Below are 20,107 nucleotides of genomic sequence, written 5' to 3'. Positions count from 1 at the left end.
AGCGCTGCAGAGCAGAGCAGCTCCCTGCTCCCACAGCTACTTGTGCTCAGGCTGCTGCGGTGCTTCCGAGGGGGTGGAAGTCGCTGTCGAAAGTAATTGAGCACAAATTAACACAACATCTGTTTCCTGTCTTTTCCCTGCTGAGTTTCCCGGGGGAAGTGAAGCAGAGCTGTGCACGGGAGCAGACACACAGTGTGAGGGCAGAGCTGTGGGGGTGAGCAGGGATGTCCCTCACAATGCACAGCCATCTCCCCTCGGCATCGCCGGTGCGGTCAGGGCTCTCTATGAGGGTCTGGCAAGGGAAAGATGAGGTTATTGTATGCGCCAAGATGCTTTGGCTCCAGCTCATCTGGTTGGTTTTGGTCTCCAGACATTCATTTATCTCCCAAACCTGGCAGAGGAGATGGAGCTCACTGCTGCCGTGTCCCCACATGCCTGTGGCAGTCCCAGAGCTGGCAGCATCCTCCCTGTTGACAGAATAGCAGCATCAGTGGTATCAGCCACACCTTCACCCTCGGGGGTAAATTTGGAGAGTTTGCATATGCACCATCACTCTTTCAAACTTATTGCTGTTTTGCACAGCAGCTGCACTGTCAGCTCTGTCCCACGGTCCCTTGAGATCCCAGTCTGAGACCAGCCCAAAATACCACACTTGGCCTGCAGGTAAAGTGCTCTAAGAATGGGGCAGGCAGGCTACCTGAGCTCATGGCTCAGATGTCACAGATTCATCTTCCCAGCGTGTCACAGGGCAACCAAGGTCCCATAGGCCCTGCCAGGTCCCAGGAGTTACAGGGATCACAGAATCCAAGAAATTATTTGGATTGGAAGTGACCATCTTGTTCCAATCTCCTGCCATGGGCAGGGACACCTTCCACTGTCCCAGGCTGCTCCAAGTCCTGTCCAGCCTGGCCTTGAACAGTGCCAGGGATCCAGGGGCAGCCACAGCTTCTCTGGGCAGCCTGTGCCAGGGCCTGACCACCCTCACAGTGAAGAATTTTTTTCCCAATATCCAATCCAAATATACCCTCCCTCAGCTTAAAGCCATTATCCCTTATTCTATCACTGCTTAACCTTGCAAAAAGTCCCTCTCCAACCTTCCTGTAGGCCCTTTTAGGTGCCAGAAGGGAGATGGAAGTACCTGCTTCAGAAATCCCCACGACTGGAGGGGTTTTTCTGTTTCACCTCAGTTCCAGGCTCTGTGGGCAGAAGGGGGCCTCTGTGACACTGGGTACCACTGGTTCAAGAATGCAGGCACCATGCACTGCTGGCTCTCAGTTCATGGGCTGAAGTGGTTTTATGAACCAAAGCTCAGCTTGGCCCCACCAGTGTGATAAGATCCCCCAGCGAGATGGAAATGAGGACATCATAATTAACGTGGTGAGCGCACACACTGGGGGATGATGTGATTGCATCTGTATTCAGGAGTTTGCCTAATAGTTTAAATTAAAGTCAACACCAGTTATAAAGTATTTGCCAGATTATGAAAGGCAAGAGATGCAAACAGCAGATATCTGGGCAGCTGAGTAAGGTCTTATAAGTCTCCCAGGGCCTGAGTGGCACAGCAGAGGAGAAGGAGGAGCAGAGGAGAGACTGTGTTCCCCTGGGGCAGCAGCTCTGCCTCCCACCATCCTTACAGTGCAAAGGAATGAGTGTCCCCAGCCCCGGGGCAGCTTCCAGGAGGGATGCCATGTCTGCCTGGCATAGCAAAGCTTTTGTGGCCACTGAGACATCGAGCACTTTCCTTCCCAGCACGCCATGGCACCTCTTCACACCATTGTCACTTGGAGAGGAAAAAAAGAGAAGGCTGTTATTGAAGCTATAAATCATTAGATGGGAGGCCTTAATGGAGATAATCCCCATGAAATCAGTTACTGCTGTGGCTAAGGAGGGATTTTTCAGGCAGTTAACTACCCTGAGCTTCACTGCAGGTGATTAACTACTGGTAGTGACCAGCATCTGGGGAATTAGCAATAACCCAGGATTTACTGAACAAGCACTAGGAGATGGGCTTTTATCTCAATTACCAGTCTAAATCTTTATTTTCTAGTGTTCCATTCGTACACTTTTTTTTTTTTTCCCAAAGAAAATTAATTTCACCACAGCTTGAGCTGTAACTTGCTGGATCCAGCTAGAGGCTCCAGCTTGGAAGAGAAACCCAAGAAATACAACAGGGACAACAAAGTGAGGGAGAGCAGAGACATGGCCTAGGCACATGGGAGAGTCCCAGTATCTCTTGGTGCTCTGAGAAGAAGAGATGACCTTGAAGGGAGGTGGAATAGCAAGAACATAGCACAGCTCAGACTGGGAATGGGATTTTATGGAGTGGGCTTGGGGCAGAGGGAGACCCCGCTCCATTACAGATGATGTTCATCCCAGCCACGAACTGGCTGTTGGCTGCAGGATCAGACCCAGGCAAAAAATGTCCCCTGGTGTGTAGGCATGGCTCTGCAAATGGCTCAGTCCCAGGGCTGAAATCCCCATTCTTAATGCCCAAATACTGCTGGGAGACCATCATGTGGCTGTGTCTGTGTCTGTGCTTCCAGCTGGGAGTTCCAGCAGATCTGGTGCCTTTCTGACAGTGTTCTCTCTGGGTACTGCAGGATGAAGGATGAGCACCCTTGGCTAACTGTGCCCAGGGGCCTCAGGATACATCCCTTTCTGAGGAGCAAAGGGGCAGGGATGGGGAGCTTCAAACCCCTCTGAAGTTCTTTCCTGATTCCCACCAACAAAGCCAACATGGAGCATGCCAGGTGGGATTGCTGGGATTGTACAGGGCCAGGAGTTGGACTTGATGACCCTTGTGGCTCCTTCCAGCTCAGGACAGTCCATGACTCTGTGATAGATGTTGGGGCAGCTGCCTGGGTGGCAATGCCCAGTAGCTCTCTGGGCTGACCCCATCCCCTGCAGCAAGAGGGAAACTGTGGGGCCACCACAGAAGATGCTGGTGGGCGTGGACAGGGAGGTCATGGGCAGCACGGGGGGCCTTCCTCCAGCACTCAAGGTGCTCCCATTCTAATTAGCTTTTGAAAGGCATCATTCAAACTCCTTAGATACCCTGTGTCTGTACAAAATCATTTCCTGTTTGACTTTGTAAATCAAAGTAGACGATACAATAATTATTAATAATATGTTGACTTATCTCATCAGTGTTTTAATTAGTCAGTAGAAAGGCAATTTGCAAAGGGGCCGATCAGGCTCCCTCTGATCCAGCAGGTCACGTGCCAAGCAAGGGGAAGGGAGAGAAGGGCACTGGGGCATTTTGCTGGGTAGAACTGGGATACAGGAGGCATGGCTAGGGAAGGGGTTGACCACACTGAAAAGAGTTTAATTTTCAATGCAAAGGGAATTGTTCTGGGAAAGGAGCGAGCTGCAAAGCTCCTGGGAGCCTTTTGAAGTTATAATTGAGAGGAACCGCAGCCTGCGGGACGGGGATGCTCCCAGTGACCCTTCTGCTTCCTGCACGTGTCTCTGGGGTGGAGGTGAGGGGGGGGATGCAATTAAACCCTTGAGCAGCAATTACAGCCAATTACCCTTCAGTTAATTGTCTGTCAAGAGAAAATGTCAAAACAGGCCAGGCATGGCTCCCTGATGGCCTGACATTCCCCAGGGCCCACGGCACTGCTGACCCTCACTGTGACCATTGCTCCCAGCTCCTGCTCCTCTGCTCTTGCTGGCCATGGAAAACCCATGAGAGAGGGAAGTAAACTTCCCAAAGAGAGGGAAGTGACCTTCCAGCGAGGCAAGTTCACCTTGCCCACAAGTGTGATGAAAACATCAGGACTTTGCAAGTGGTACCCGTCCAGTTTTGCCCTGGCTGTGCAGGTAGCTCTGGGATCTCCCAGTCAGAGGAAGAAGCCTCTGAAGCTGCTGCCTTTCCTCCAGGCGTGACAGGACCTGCAGGTGCCACAGGGCAAGGCATAGGGCACTAGGCAGTGAACGAGCAGACACAAGTCCCCTTCTGAAGCTCTTCAGGCTGGGGACCAAGGCTCTGTGCTGCTTAGTGCCATGAAAAGACCCAGGCAGAGCTACCCACCTCCTACTGCCTGTCACCCATGTGGTGGCCCTGGGGGGAGTGGAGATGTGGGTAAAGCAAAATGAGCATGACTGCAGCCAGCAGTGCTCTCCCTTGGCAGGAGGATGGTGTCTGTGTCTGCCCATGGATGGAGCAGACACGCTGTGGAGAAATCCTGCACTGTGGTCCAGGCAGGACAGCTGGCAGGTAGCAGGGATGAGTGGGGGTGGGGGAACTGCCACCAGTCTTTCAGCTAGAGTACCTAAATTAAAGAAATGGCAGCAAAAATAAACGACCTCAATGAAAATCTGGCTTCACAGTACAGTGCCTCTATACAAGGCCAGCCCAGGCCTTCCAAAGCTACGGCATGGGGCAGTGGGCAGGGCCAGCCCCAGGGACACCCAAAGCACTGGGCACAGATGGTGACCAGCAAAGGGAGTTCCTTTCTTAGTGCAGGGATCACACCAGATTTCCCCCACCTAAGCCTGAACTGCACTGTAGGGGCTGCTTGAGAGGCATCTGCTCAGAGCCAAAGCATTGGCAATGACAGCAAGAATTCTACCCCAGCTTCCCTGAGACACCAGCACCCTAATGCATCTCCTGGTGACAGCAAACAGGTTCGAAGACGAATTTCCTACTCGGAAAGGACCTGGAGGTGAAGGACCAGCAGGGAGGTAAAGGAATGAGATGAGCTTTCCAGATTAGTGACACAATGGCCCATGGAGGAAGAACCATGGTCCAGACAAGTGTTTAGAGGAGCCATTAAAACATCCAGCTGGAAAAAGATATGCAAAGTTGAGGGTATTCAAGACAGTTTCATCCTGCTGGTAACAGGGCCACAATTTGGGCAAAAGCACAGGGTATGTGCACAGTGGAGTTACCCCACAACTGACTAAGGTCCTGTAGGACTCAGCAGCATGGCCAAGAGGTGGCTCTGTTATTGGGTGTTACACAGCACTTAATGTTGTGAGCCTTTTTGGTTTTCTTTTACCTTTTTGGCATCCAGTATTATAATTTTGTTTTATTCTTTGTTATATTTATTATTTACTTTTTTAAAAAATTACTGTTTCATTTAACTTATTATATATTATTTAATTTATTATATAGATTATTCATTATACTATTATTTATTTTTAATAAACATCACCAATAAGATGGATAATTCAGATGTACTAGTGTTCAAAAAAAAATCTCAGAAACATTCTCCCTTGCAGGGGAGCAGAGGAAGCCCTGAATGTGTGTCAGGCTCTTCCAGGATGCCACAATCTGGCAGCAGGGCTGGGATGAGATGACAGCTGATTAGTGACAGGACAGCAGTGACAGCCAAGGGCAGCCATGAGGAGGACAGCATCTGCCTCATCCAGGCAGGGGCAGAAGAAGGTCCCCTGGCTGGAGACCAGAGGCAGGCAAACCCTTGTAGCGATCGGTTTTTAACAGGGGCACGTTAACAGCATCGCCACAGGAACTGGAGGATTTACCAGCACCAGCAATTTTGCAGCCAAGGATATTTTTTCCTCAAAGCTGGGCTGCTCTGAGAGCTGAATGAATTAACAGGTCTGAAGGCCCGTCTTTATGCAGGAGATCACATGACATTAGTTCCACAGTCCCCTCTGACCTTGTTCCTCTCAATCTCTTACATTCCCAGGATACTCATCATTGCAACAACTAACTGCTAAAATTAGAGTTGAGTTAACAATTTAATATATTTACATATATGATAAAGTCTGATAGAAATCTGATCATTGGTATTATTATGAATTCACAGTTCTGATCACTCCTGCTCAAGCAGTGCGGGGACTGAAAGTCTCAAGCAACAGATCAATGAAAATTATTAGAGGCCTGGGAAGATTTCTGTGGGAGGTGGAATTGAAAAGATTAGGACCGTTTAGTTCAGAGAGAGGATAAAAAGAATGGACATGAAAAATCAACACAGCAGCAACAGCCAGGTAGGCACCCCAATTTTGCGCGTTTTGTGCCTGCAAGACAGCCCCACTGTGCCTTGCAGTTGGTCCTGTGGGTATTTATGGGATTGTTTCTGTTCACTAAATGAATGAGCAAAATCCTTCCAGCCAGGTCACCCTGACATCTGAAACTCACTATTGCCAGAAAGCTACTGTGTCAGGAAAACCTGGGTATGGAAATGCAACTGAAGGGAGCATGGGGAAAGGATCCAGCCAGTGGAGATGGCAGGCTCATGTGGGGGTCACCATGCCACCATCCCTTCTGGACACGCCACAGGGCTGTGAGTTTGCACTCCCATTCCTGTAAGATGCGATCCACAGGGGAGGTTCCCCTGCCCCTCTTGCCCAGTTCTCACAGAAATTCCTTGGATTCCAGGTGGTTGGGAGCTTCCTGGTCATTTGGGGCTGTTCCCCCTGATGCTCACCTAGTGCAGTGAGGAATGAGAAACTTCTTAGCATGTCCCAGCTCTTGAGTCCCTTCAAAGTTCAGGACCTGGTGACAGCCTGGTCCCTACCAGGGGACATGGAGGGTTTAATGGCATTTCCAAAACAGCTGTGTCCCTCTGCCAATCTATCAGGTTGGCATTTTCCCAACAGACCTGGTCTGTTTGCCTCATCAGCACTGACTTGGTGCTGAGATGTCTATTCCCTACTCATCCCCACAGCTGACCCATGGTGACCCATCCCACTGGGGTCCCCCTCTGCTGCTGTCACTTCATACTTACCCCATGTGAGGGATAAGTCATCCAGCCCCAGTCTCCCAGGATTGTTGACGTGTCTAGCAAGTTCACTGGAAAACACAGGAGCAAAAGCTGTGTTAGAAAGCTTTGTCCCCATGCCCAAGGAGTGAGGAACAGAGCCACCCTAAAGAATCCCTCTTCACTTGCCACTTCCTTGAAAATGCACCCCCCCCCAGTTCCCCATCAATCTTTCTTCAGGGACTGTCTTTCTGGATATGAGGCAGGTATGGAGTTCGGGGATGGCAACGAGTGATGCTCTCCAGAGCTGGTGGTTCAGAATAGAGTTGATTCCTGGCCCCAGCACTGAGAGCAGCATGACCTTTTGGAAGAGAGGAAGCTGCAAACAGCAGGTTGGAGGGAATGCAAAGCAAGGAAGGGTTGTGGAAACAAACTCCCAGCATCAGGTTGTCCACCAGTCCCACCGTGGGCCAAGACTGATGCAACTGGAGCATCATTCCTTGTCTGGACACTTCTCTGGAAGCCCTTTAGGCTCAGCTCCCTCTCAGCATCACTGGTTTGAAGTCAGCCCTCCAGCAGCTGCTGTAATTGCGCACTGCAGTGCCCAGCTCCAGCATAAAGAGACTCCCCACGGTCCTGGCTGACACCCCACTGGAGAAGTCCATCAAAGCCAACCCCTCCAAATCCCTGCCACCACCAGGAGCCCAGCTTAAAGAGGAGACAGAGGCAGACTGCAGGAAAAGGGGAGCAGATTGTGTGGGGGGAGAGGTGAGGATGCCTTCTAGTGTGCTCAGAAGCTTCCTGTGGAAACCTGTGCAGTGGCAGTGGCAGAGAAAAGCAGGATGCCATGGCACTGCTGCCTCTGAGCCATCTGAGCTCCATGCCCAGATCCCACAGCATCAGGCAGAGGAGAGTCTTGCCTTGCCAGATAACCCCGAGTTTCTCAGCACCTGGTGAAGGAGCCCAAACCCCAGCTCCATGGCACAGATCCAGAGGGATGGAGGCTTGAGGGAGTCTGCCAGCAAGGTGCCTTGACTCTTGGGAATGAGTGCAGTGGGCACCAGGACCCTGATGCCTCAACATCCCCCAGGAGCACCAGGCTCCCACAGGGACCCCCAGTGCCTCCAGCTTTCCCCATTCCCTTTTATCCTCTGAGGTCAATGCCTTGGGAGGCTTCGTCCTTGCTGGCTACATTTCCTCACCCTTGAGGAACACCAAACTGGACCTGGAGGCACCTTGTCACAGCATCCCTCGGCAGCACCAGGGGTCAGGAGGGATGGTGGTCTTGTTGCCAGGACCAGCTTGTCACAGCAAGGACAGGGCATATCAGGACAGTGGCTCCAGTCCTGGCAGAGCCTGGGCTCAGCATGAGGCTGGTCCCTGTAGCCTGGGGAACGGGTGCCACTTTCATTTACTATTACCAGGCAGGGAAGGAGAGGGGAGGAGAGAGGAGCAGAGACGTGAGCTGGCTGTGAAACACCCGGACGTCATGCTCCTGACAGAGCAGATTAGGAGCTTTTGAAGCATTTATTAATGTTAGCAGAACAATTTGAAAGAATTTCCAGGGTTTCTTGTGTGGTTCCATTGGCCCAACAGCAGGCCAAGCCCCTCCACTCCCTGCACGATGCTGCTCCCACTGCTAAAGAGGCCCCTTGCCCTCAGCACAGAGTAATTACCTCGGAGATCTCAAATCCATTTTTATTTGTTATTGTTAATCTGAAGATTTTCTGCCTATTTTCCCTGGGTAATTCACCCAGCAGGAGCCCAGGCTTGGGAGTTTCCCTGTTCACAGTGCAGGACCACAGTCCCGGTGACCCTCAGCAGGCAGGTTGCAGGGAGGGGAGAGCTTTCGCAGACCCTCTGTCCCCTGCACCGTGGTGTCTGCACCCTCTTTCCCACGCTGGGATTCTCAGCAATGAATGTGGCTGCCTCCCACTGCTCTGCAAGCAGCAGGAGGAGCCTGCATGACCTGGGGTCCAACGGGAGCATCGCGTTATGAGGAATGATACTGAGAGCACATAATGGGCTGTACCCCCTACTTGTCTGCCAACAGTGTGTGGGACCTGGAGCCAGCTTGCTACACCCCATCCCACCACCCTGACCATGTAGTCATCACCCAGTTTCACAGAGATGTTGTCATGACCTGAAGGAGTCTTCTCTTTTCAGTTGCGTTGGTTCCCAGACAACCTATGCCAGCTTGCATCCCACCCATGGTTAGATTCCTCTTTGCAGGAAGAGGGATAAGTTTCTTTTATTCCCTCACTTCAGCCAAGTGCATAGAGCCTTGCATTTTAAGCCCACACAGCAGGCACTGCACAAACACAAAGGCATTGTGTGTCCGAGAGCTCCTGTTAACTCATGGGGTAGCACAGGCTCCTGTGGATCCCAGTGTCCATCCAGCAGCACTGCTACATGCTCCGATACGGGGACACCAACACTCTCCCAAAACCCAGCTGGTTACAGCCCAGGTTACAGCCCAGCTCCGAAGGGAACCTGTCACACCTCATGTGACAAGCGCCTGCTCAGCCCCGTGCAGTGAGCTCTCGGCTGCGCTGCTTCTCTGGGGCTGATGCTCAGAGCCTGCCTTCGAAGCCACAGGGTGAGCAAGACCACCACAAAGGACCCCTTTCAGCTCAAACATTTTTTCAGAAAATGTGCTGGTTTGGGAGACCTCTCTCCTACAGCTGGGCAATTCTCTTTGATGCTATGGACTGTCTGCACGTATCAGTCTCAAACCGTGAGCTCCATTTTGTTTTCCTTAGCACCATTTTGTCGTTTCCCTATTCTGTGCCTTGGCCTTGCCTCTGCGTATTGAGCCAAAACACCAGGAGGTGTCAGGGGAAATTCTCGCCCTGGTGGAAAAGCTGTCAAGCCTGATTGCCTGTTCAAATGTAAGCACCTAGGAGCGAACAGGTCGTTTCCCAGCACAACTGGGGTGTGCAGAGGGAGCCTCACGTAAGGCAGACCCTCATGCTGCATAAAGTTGCATTGTGCAATGGTGCATGAGTAGTGGATGTTGCAGCCTCATAGATACAGACTAGGCAGGAGTCAAAGTGTGAGAATGAGTATATGATGTATGTATATATTGTATTTATACCTATATCTCTATTTTTGGATTTGTATCTGTATCCATTTCCATACCCTATCTACCAAATTCTGCTTGGGATGAGTGAGGGAGATGAGACAGGGACTAGCATCCAGAGGATGTGCGTTTTACTTGGGACCATATATCTCTTGCCATATCTATATCTATCTATATCTATCTATATCTATATCTATATCTATATCTATATCTATATCTATATCTATATCCATATCCATCTATATAATATATGTTTATATTAATATCTGTATTTATATCTGTATAATCTATATCTATATCTATATGTCATCTGTAAAGAGTGAGTGCTTAGATACCCTTCCCAACACTTTTGCTGGTGGCCACAGCTCCTGCAGGTATGTATTGCATCCCTACAAACAGATGTAGGAGCACACTGGGGACTCACATCCAAGCATCATTGGCTCATGGTATCTAGGGGAGCTTATGCATCCTCAGCCCACCCCGCGTTCATGGTGGGGTGGTGGAACAAGCCTGGGGGTGACACACTGGTGGATGCGCTGAGTCCCAGCCTCTGGAAAAACAATGGGGGACCAAAGAGGGCTCTGAGCACCCTCACTAATTGTTAACCCACTGTGGTCCTCCCTCTAATTACTCCACCTTCTCCCTTTTAAGCAGGGCCTTTGTAGCGCAGGCGTGGGGAGGAAGGGTCAGTGGGAGCAGCCCTGTTCCCTTGGGCTTCAGTTCCTCTCCATCACAACTTCAAAGGCCTCCCAAGATTCACAGCAAGGCTCCCCCCCATGCAACAATGCCTTTTGCATCGATAATTAAATTCCTACCAGCGCAGCTTGGCTGCTCCCCACTACCCAAAGACCAGCAAGCTCAGCTCCACAACTCCAAGCAGGTCTGCACAGCCTACACCGGCCCCACAGCCCCAGCCCCTCTTCATGGGGAATGCCACAGGGAGGGTTATCCACAGTGGGAAGAGAGTCTGGGAAAGGGACAGCAAGAGGCTTCCTGAGAGGAGGGGAACAAGAGCCAGTGGCATTCATTTCCCATAATCTGGGGCAGAACTTTGAAGGGGCAGGTGGGGCCAGGGTGGGTCAGCTATTTGTGTCCCACCGTTTAATGCACGGGTCGGCTGAATAGGCAGCTGTGACCTTTCCAAATCGGGAGACAAAGCTGAGACACGAAGTCATGTTTTACTGGCCTTGGAACATGGCAAGAGGACAGGATGGGAAGCTTCACACTCAGCCTCCTGATCCCTGGGACAGTATTTATCTTTAAGGAATGAAAAATAGCCATTTATTCCCCAAAACATGAGGCCAACGGGTAGGACTCAGAGGGAGGAGCAGCATGCCTGGAGGGCAGGTCAGCTCTCCCCTTTCAGGAGCTGTGTGCAGGGATGTTCCCCACAGATCCAGGTCAGCAGTGGGTTGCTGCTCTGCCAGACCAGCAGCCAGATCCAGGTAGGATTTGTCCAGCAGCTGCTCATCCACAGGGCTGCACATACTAAGGACACAGTGGGGATGGGGCTACCCTCAACACCCACCGGCCTTGGCTGCCCAGAGGAGGAGTTTAGAAAAGCAGTGCAGGTAGATCTAGGAAATGTCATCAAATCTGGCAGGAATTTTGGATTTCCACACTTCTGGAATTGCCAGAATCAGGCTGGAAAACAAAACAAAACAAAATAAAACTAAAAAAGGCAAAAAAACAGAGAAGAAAAATACCAAACAAACCAAAGGGAAAAAGAAAGAAAAAAAAAAAAACAAACACCAAAAAACCAAAAAGAAAAACCAAGCTAAAAAGAAACATTTTCAAATGAAAGCAGTGCTGCTTTTTGGCTGTGCCCTAATTCCCATTTCAGTATTTCTTCTCAGACCTCCAGATTGTTGCTGTGAACTTTCTGCATTTAATTTTATATCATTTTGTAATGCATCAGGAGAGGCAATGCCCAAAAGGACTGCCCGGAGGGTCACCCCTTTTCACTGTACCTAGAGCAGGAGATACTTTGATGTAGGAAGAAAGCTTGTTTGTTCAATCAGTGCTAACAAAAAGCCTCAGTTCACGTTTTAAAAATAAAATCATCAACCTGATCCTTCCAGCCCCTGCATGATATCATGTAAGATAATGTGCAGTGCAAGAGCACATTACCTACCTGTGGTAGGACTGAGGTGTTGTGAAATGATGCAAAAAATGAAAGAAAACAAAACAAAACACCCTGAGTAAAGTATTTCTAAGGCTAAAAACCTTGAAATTATAGGGCAGGTTTTTTCTTCCCAGAAAAAAAAAATTAAAAAGCACATCAAAAGCCAAACAACATAAAGATCTTCCCTCTCAAAACTATAGGTGAGAAAATAAAGATGTAAAATGGTCATGTATCCTGCTCACTTTGAGACTCCCAATGCTTGTGTGCAGGGGGACAGACAGGGAGAACTGGGAATGCTGGGGTAGGAGACCCAAATTAAGCACACTACCCACCAGTGGGCAGGGTGTTACAGTACTGGTGTGCACCCATCCCCAGTACAGGTGTGCAGTCCTGGTGTACTGGTGTGCATCCATCCCCAGTACAGGTGTGCAGCCTGGCACTGCAGCACTCATTGCCAGTGCAAGCTAAAGCTGGAAATGTCAGAACCCCCGGGCTGTCCCAGGGCTCGAGGATGAGTGTGTGGGGCTGGACAGGGCTCCAAACGAAGGTGAGCCCACACTTCCATGTCCCTGGTCCCAGAGCCAGTGGAAAAGGAACTATTTCAGGCTTTAGGGGTGACTGGGTTCGTTGTAATTCAGGGCAGAAGCCAGAGGAGGAGGTGGGAAGGCCCTGGGGATGGGGGGTGAGAAAGGTCAGGGATTCAAGAAATTCCATGGTAACATCCAATGTGAGCAGGGGAAGAAGCAAGACTGCGATGAGGCTGGGGAAGGTGCACTGGAGTGCCTGTGGCCCTGGAGGAGGCACAATTGGTGCCCCCAGGTCTGGACTTGGCCACGTGGGAGTCGTACGTGTCTTTTCTACTACAACGTCCCCAGCCTGAGGGATGGCACAATGACACAGCCCTGTCCAGCAGCAGAGAGGAGCCCATGCCTGGCACAGCCACCCCTCGATATCTCATCTGGCTACAGCCCTGTGAGAACAGATCTATTCAATCCCCACACCACCAGTGGGTGGCTCCTGGCATCCCTGACCACTGTCCCCAAAGCCAGAGGCCTGAGGAACAGGTAATGAACCTGCACCCAAATGGGACCTTCCCTCTTAGCTGCAGTTCAGGTACAGGGACAGCCTAAACACCTCATGGTACCAGTAATGCAATATTGTGACAGCTTTAAAAAATTACACAGGAGTTTTCTAACACAAAATAAATGTCTTCTGCTCGCAGTCAGCAACACATCTATGGCACAGATTCCAAGAAAGTGGAGCTGTATCCAGAGGGGTTTGTCCCAGTGTCCTCACACTAGTCCTGACTCCCTCTTCTCTTTTCTCACATCTGTTGGGTATAATAAAATAGACACAAATGCATTTTCAGCTTTAGTCATTGAGGTTTCCAACCTCTGCTGCATTTTTCTGGACATTGAAGCTCATGCCAGGTAAGCAGGTAAGCTGCTAACACTGTCCCAAGTCCTTTTCCCAGTCTATCTCACTCCTCACATGTAAGCTGCATGCCCACTCAGTTATCTCCTGCCTGTTTGGGATTTGGAAGATTTCTTATTCCATACTGCCACTTCCCATGCCACCCACCGTGCCTCAGGCAAACCTGGCACTGGAGATCTGTGCCTGTATCAGAGCCAAGGCAAACCTTGCAGCACCCTGAGGATGCCATTCTGCCCTTCCCTCCAATCCCTGTGTCCCTGCAGTCCTGATAAAGCTTTGAGTGTTATCCTCCCTGGAGTCCTCACTGGGGAAACGTGGGTTTTACAAATGTGCTCGCTTATCTGGATTATCTGGAGGGCCTTTGCATGGCAGTTTTTCAGGCTGTCATATGTTCTTTCTCTAATTTCTCTGAGGACATCTTTGCTCTCACACCAGTTGGCCACCCTAAACTGTGCTGAGCTGTTTGTACCCCAGTGACATTTTTAAAGCGAGATAATTTCTTTTAAAGGCTTTTGCCTTTGCTCTCTTAAAAATAGCTTTCTAAAATTGAACATTTTCACAGACAAAAATACCAATACTAACCGCCTTTGAGGGGACAGGCTGAATATCTCATACCAATGGTAATTAAATATCACAGAAGTCCTTAATAATTGCATGGAAGGTGCATAACACAGAAGGCATTTCATTCAAGGAAAAACCCTGGAACTTGTGGCATCATTGATGCTGGGATAGAGCTGGGATGGATTTATCTATCCAGCTGCAGCCAGCACTATTGCCCCTCACTAATGTGGTTAAATAAGCATTTTAAATATGAGAAACTGGACACAGAGCAGAAGATACCATAGGCACAACCATGATAACCAGGGCTGGAGGTAAAGAAAAATCACAGAAGGGAACCTGCAGCGCCCAAACTGCTCATGCCCACAAGGGCTGTGAGGTGCACGGGTTGAGTTTACCACTTTCACAGACGAAAAATATGGGCTCTTTAATCCTGCAGGAAAAGCCTAACAAGAACAAATGGCCGGAAGGTGAAGCCAGGGAAATTTGTATTAGGGAAAGAGGGGCCTGATTTTTAAAGGCTGGGGCTGATGAGCCCTTGGAAGGGATTATTAAAAGCAGCGCTGCCTTTGCTGATGTTTTCAGATAAATGGTGAATACTTTTCTGGCCACTATCCCTGGGCCAAACACACTTCATTAGGCTTTATTGGTATGCCTGGATCTTATCCATTAAGGAGTTACATCCTCTGCACAGTTGTTTATGATACCGAGTATTGCTCGTCGACATGGGCAGGACGGGGGGTTTTGTTTTATTTTGAAGGTAATACCGGTGCATTATCCGACCACTCCCTTTGGGACTGGTAAGGCTGAAGGGGTTAATCGCCTCTGTGACAGGGGAATCATTTTGAGTGTTGGCCAGGCAAACAGGCTGGGTTAGAAGAATGAACTATCAAAAACTGTCAGGGTGTGAATAGAGTTATCATATGAATGGATGTGCCCCTGGAGATAAAGGCAGCACCGAAGACTGCCAGTGAGGCCAGCAGGGACAGGCAAAACACAGAACCCGACCAGAACAAAGAGCGGAGGTGGCGGGATGGCTCCATAAAGCCAGTGCTCCCCAAGTCCTGCCGCCGGCACCTAGCACTGATGCCGCGATGTGCGGGATGAGCTTCCACCCTTCCTGAGCATCTTTGGGGGTTGGGGTTCGCTGCTGGTTTGTTGAGGTTTTTTTTTTGAGTAAAATATTTTGCTAACCACCTTTCAGCAATTGAAAAAATAAGGAATTCTTTCCTCCCCGAAGCAATTCATCAGGTTTTCAGTTGTACTTAAATTTGGCTTCATCAGATCCATTTCCACCATCGCCAAAATGGGTGCTCATTTATTGTCGCTGGAAACAACCCCTTGCAATTTTAGGAAATGAGAATTCAAGGAGAATGAAAAAACCTGCCAAAGTAGGTGTGTTTTGTGCACAGGTGTGCTATTTTTCTGCAAATTTTGGAGGTTGATTTTCCAGAAGTTTTATAAGCTATTAATATAAGAGGGATGGAAATGAAGATGGCACCATAAACATATCCCTGTAAGCCTACCTAAAATTATGCAAATATTTGCTTTGTATCAGCATTTTGGGAGCAATCAAAAAATTAAACACCCCCAGATTTTTTTTTTTTTTCACTATGTAGCCTGAACCAGCTTCCTATTTTAAACCAATGCTTCTCCATCCCCCATCACCAAAAGTCCATAAGCTTAAACACTCTTGTTTCCTATCCTTAGAGAGGAACATACACCCCCACAGCCTTTTTAAAACGGAAAAGGCGATTTCCTCTCCCTTTCAATGTCTTGCTTTTCCCGCAGCCCCGACTTCGGCATTGCTGCAGAGAAGTAGGAAAGAAGCATTGAATAAACATGCAGATTAGTTTTTACCTTTTTTTCTGTTTGAGCAGAGGGGCAATTAATGAGATTACAATGAGAGATTAGCAGGGGAGACCCCCATGAACCCTTCCTGTGGCCCCCGTTTCAGCAGCGCAGCAAGCGGCTGGGTTTTCCCAAGGATTCTGGTGCTTTCCCGCACCCCATCCCTGTTGGGTGGAGGAACAAAACCCCATCACTGTGGTACAAGTATGATGTGAAAAGATGAGCATTCCCTCCTCGTTCAGCATCCTCCGCTGTATCACCCCATCCCCATCACCTGCTGTTTGCCTCAGCCAGCCCGATGTGCCCCAAAATGCTGGGGGAAATGTCCCCAAATCCCCCTCCCTTGCTTCACCAGGTCCTCACATGGACCCCTCCAAGCTCACCCGTGGGCCATGGGGTCCATGTTGTGATGGGGAGGAAGGTCACCCGTCTCATGGGTGTAGGGCAGAGCTGAGCTGGGGGCATCACCTGGGAGGGAGCAGACCCCCAGGAGCAGCATTTGAACTCTCATTTTTTGACAGAAAATACAAATTTGTTACCCCCCACTCAAGCTCCAAATGTGATAATTTCTGTTCATCCGATTTTCTTTCAATTTAACAAAGATATTTCATATTTTATTATTTAACTTCAATTTGTGCTATAATATAAAATACCCGCTTTAATATTTTCACCTATGCAACTCAGTCTGCAATAGTGTAAATATTTTTAGTGTCTCATACTTCATATTATTGAAATAGTTTATATTGAAATATCTTATATTGAAATATCATATATATTGAAAATAACTTTTCTACCTCCGTGCTCTAAAGCAATATAATAATTTCAGACAATTCTTTTTTCAGTGCTCCAAATAAAAATCTACCACATCCCACAAATTTTTACCCCGCTTTAAAAAAAAATCTGAGTTTTGGCTTTCAATGCATTTCGCAATGGCTGCCGTGCTGAAATGGGGGATTTCCCATGGAATGGCGATTCTCTTTTCCTCCTATTTCTCGGGAACATTTGCACACAATACTGAAAGGAATAAAAAATATAAGCTTAAAACTTCTTGGAACAAATATTTCAGGAAAGAGAAAGGCACTGGGAGCTCTTGGAAAGAAAAAAAAAAACTAGGGTTGAAGCTGTTTTTTTGGTTAATACATGTTTTTATACACCAACTGCCTCCCAATACAGGTATGCAGAGTGTAGCACACCATGGTCTAAAATTTGCTTTGTGGTTGTAATTTTCTACCTTGCAGTTCCCAAACCAGCGCTGGGTCTGCTTGGGAGCATGGCCAGAAATGCAGGGCACTGAGAGGCTGTGGGAGCAGGCAGAGGTGATGGGCTGCGAGGCTGCACCCTCACACCGTGCCCGTAGTCACCACACGCTCTGGGGATGGGGCAGCCAAGCCTGGCACAACTGGAGTGTGGCATGCACCAAGGCTGGGCTCTGCTCTGCAGCATCTCCCACATTCCCAGTACCATCCCACGCCAGGGTGAGCATCCCGTGCTCAATGACTGGCACCACAGCCTATCTCAGTGTGGATGCTGCCCCCAGCCCATCCCAGCACCTGGGACACCGGGAACTGGCTGAGCCCACAGCCACATCCCAGTTCCACTGCTCATGCTGGGGACCGGGCTGGCACTGAGTGCCCCATGGCAGGGCACAGCAGAGCCCCAGGATCTGTGGGACCATGAGCATCATTGCGGCGGTGGATGGAGCACCACTAGCTTTCTGCAGGCTCCCACGCCTTTTCCTGATGCTATTCAGTACCTCCTGTCTGGTCTAACTGAGATCCAGCCTGCTTGGTCTGCCCCAGAGCCCAGCACATCCCCAGCCCTGTGCAACCTCCTGACCAAGGCTGTGATTGAAGATAGCTTTCTTTTCTAACAAGTCTTGTGGGAAAGCCAGGTCTCTCCCAGCTGGCAACAGGCAGACTGGGAGAGAGTCCAGGGCCTGGCTGTCCATGCAGACACCATAAAGCCCAACTCAGCATCCAGTGATCTCCTCCGCAGAGTACAGCAAGGAGGCCCTTGCCTCACTTGTCAATGCCCAGGGTGCATCAAGTCCAGGCAGGGCTGTTTGGCTTTGTGGGGCTGCAGCACTGAGAGCCTGGTGCTGCACAGACAGCATCCTGCACCACTCCCTGCCCGGGACATGTGGCAAAGTACAGCTGTTGCATCCCAGAGCAAAGACCAAGCAAGGGCTGGGAGTGTCGGGGTGCCGGGGCCCCATTCTGCACCCTCACAGCCCAACCCCAGCAGTGATACCCCAATGCATCCCCCTGCGTGGGCAGCAAAGCAGATGGGAAAAGGAGCAGGAAGAGGGCCAGGAGGTAGGCATTGGGCAGAAAACAAGGTTAGGACCAGCAAATAGCTGGAAATTTGGAATAAAGTGAGGAAAATGCTGGTGGGTGTTGGACGATGGCAGGTAAGCACAAGGACCCAACCCAGCAGGGTGCTGCAAAGTGCACGAGGCACAGGGGTGGCAGCCCTTGGGCCTCAATGTGCTGGAAGGATGGCAGAGATGCGGGGACAGGAGAAGGGAGAGGCTCCATCGCCTCCATGGGGCAGGGACACCGGCCCCGGGGCTCGATGCAGAGGCTGTGCCGTGCTGGCCGTGGCTCTCAAGCACAGCAGAAGGGAGGAAGGATGCTGCTGCCGGTGCCAAGGACATGCTCGGGAGCGGGAACAGCAGATCTCTGGCGATGAAGATCAGCAGACCCGGGAAGCAGCCGTGCCGCCGCTGCCAGCGCAGAGGGAGACAGGCGAGCGGGTGGGTGGCAGGAGCAGGAGCAGCACTGCCGAAACCAAAGGGGGCCTGAGATACTGGAGTAGGGACACGGACAAGGGCTGGGGATGAGGGCAGCCAGCAGCTGGGTAGAGTGGCTGGCTGGAGAGAGCAGGCCTGATGTGGCTGAGACCAAGATGTCGGGAAGAATCAGCTGCATCCCTGCTTCCTACTTCAGAAGTTTCCAGCCCTTTCTCTCATGAGAAGTTTCCCACCCAAATGCCCTTTCCAGCTCCCCTCAACCTCTGCACACCTTCCTGTGCCCACCCACTCTCTCCATCACAGTCCACACTGCTCGGCCAACGTGCATGGCCCTGCGCTGCTGCCAGCTCCAGTGATGGGGATCGCCATGGCTGAGCTGGTGCCGGTGTCCCTGTCCTCTCTGCAGCCACCCCTGCATGCTGCAGCAGAGCCCGGGCACGGGAGGAAGGCAGAGCTGCCGGCATTGCTGCAGAGTCAGGTTCTCCTGACCAGCTCCGAAGTTTTGCCTCTGGTGCAAAAGCTTCAGGATTAGCAAACTCAGGCAGGCAGGAACCTGGAGCTGCACTCCCCTGGGAGCACAGAGAAGCAAAGCCCGGCAGGGCTAAGCCCAGGTGGACACATCGAAACAGCCACAGCGATCCCGCGGGTGCCCCTAACACTGCCCCATCACTCCAGGGCCACCCCGGTTCCTACCTTCGCTGGTGGTGGCCGAGAGGCAAGCAGCCAAGGTTATGACGATGGAGAGCGAGGATGTCAGATCCCCCGGTGCCCATGCCATGGTCCGGCGGGGGCCACCAGGCGCAGGACAGGGCCACCTCGGTTGTCCCAGCACCTCTGCGAGCGAGCTACCTCTGCCCAGAGCTACGGCACTCGCCGGCTAATGCAAAGGCACTTTGCGCACATTGCTCGCAGCCACACAGGCGGGCGAGCAGGGAGGGAGCAGCCTGCCCGTCACCGCTCGCAAGCCAATGGGCTGGGTGGGCTCTGCAGCGAACCCCCCTTTCCGCACCACACGCGCTCGCTGTACCCAGACCCAGCGTCTGGACTCGGGCTCCCACTCCCCGCTTTCCCCCACGCCCCCGCCCTCGGGAAGCTCCAACAGTCCCCACTGCATCTCGTGCCCCCATCCCGCTCCGCTGCTCTCGCTGGCCGCGGCGAGAGACAAACTTGCAGCGCTGCGGGGAGCTCTGCACTCGGTCGGGGTCAGGTGTGAAGGGGATGGGGTTACTCCTCCCTACCGGTGTGCAAGGAGAGGTAAACACCTTGTAACTGCTACCCTTGCTTGTCTGAAGGAGGCAGGTAGGACACCCCCATCCCGATGCTTTCCATGCCACATCGTTCTGGCAGAGACACTCTGTTCACAATTGACCTGTGGCAGTGGGAGCAGGGGACAGCACAGCCAGGGCTCACAACGCCCTGTTCACTGCCACGTTGGTCACCTGACAGAGGGTCAACCCCTTCCAAAGCAGTTTGGGAAGACACAGCATTGTGCCAAGGCAGAAAAGCTGGGCACTGGGCAAGGGTGTCCTGTGACAAGGGACTGGGGCTACCTAGGAAACATAAAGCATCCTTCCCACAGCCTCTGCTTCCCTCTTGCTTGGAGCCACCAGAATCGCTGAAACAGGTGAGTACCT

General features: G+C 50.9%; 1 protein-coding gene across 4 annotated transcripts in view; it reads right to left on the bottom strand.

Annotated features, from left to right (window-relative positions):
• EPHA8 (EPH receptor A8) overlaps positions 1-19,570 on the bottom strand; it is a 51,636-nt gene extending 32,066 nt beyond the window's left edge. For 2 of the 4 annotated variants that reach the window (XM_068171786.1, XM_068171787.1), the window contains exons 1-2: positions 19,167-19,566; positions 6,699-6,763 (exon numbers count right to left, since the gene is read on the bottom strand). In XM_068171786.1, the coding sequence (XP_068027887.1) occupies positions 6,699-6,763; positions 19,167-19,251 (150 nt within the window). In that variant the 5' untranslated portion in view covers positions 19,252-19,566. Of the gene's footprint in view, positions 1-6,698; positions 6,764-19,166 lie in introns of all 4 variants that reach the window. The other 2 variants (XM_068171784.1, XM_068171785.1) reach the window with 2 other exon arrangements.
• Between the last annotated feature and the right edge of the window lie 537 nt (positions 19,571-20,107).

The sequence above is a fragment of the Anomalospiza imberbis genome, chromosome 23, assembly GCF_031753505.1.
Source record: "Anomalospiza imberbis isolate Cuckoo-Finch-1a 21T00152 chromosome 23, ASM3175350v1, whole genome shotgun sequence".
Lineage (NCBI taxonomy): Eukaryota > Metazoa > Chordata > Aves > Passeriformes > Viduidae > Anomalospiza > Anomalospiza imberbis.
Note: the sequence above shows the minus strand (reverse complement) of the source record. Positions and strands in the feature narration are given on the sequence as shown.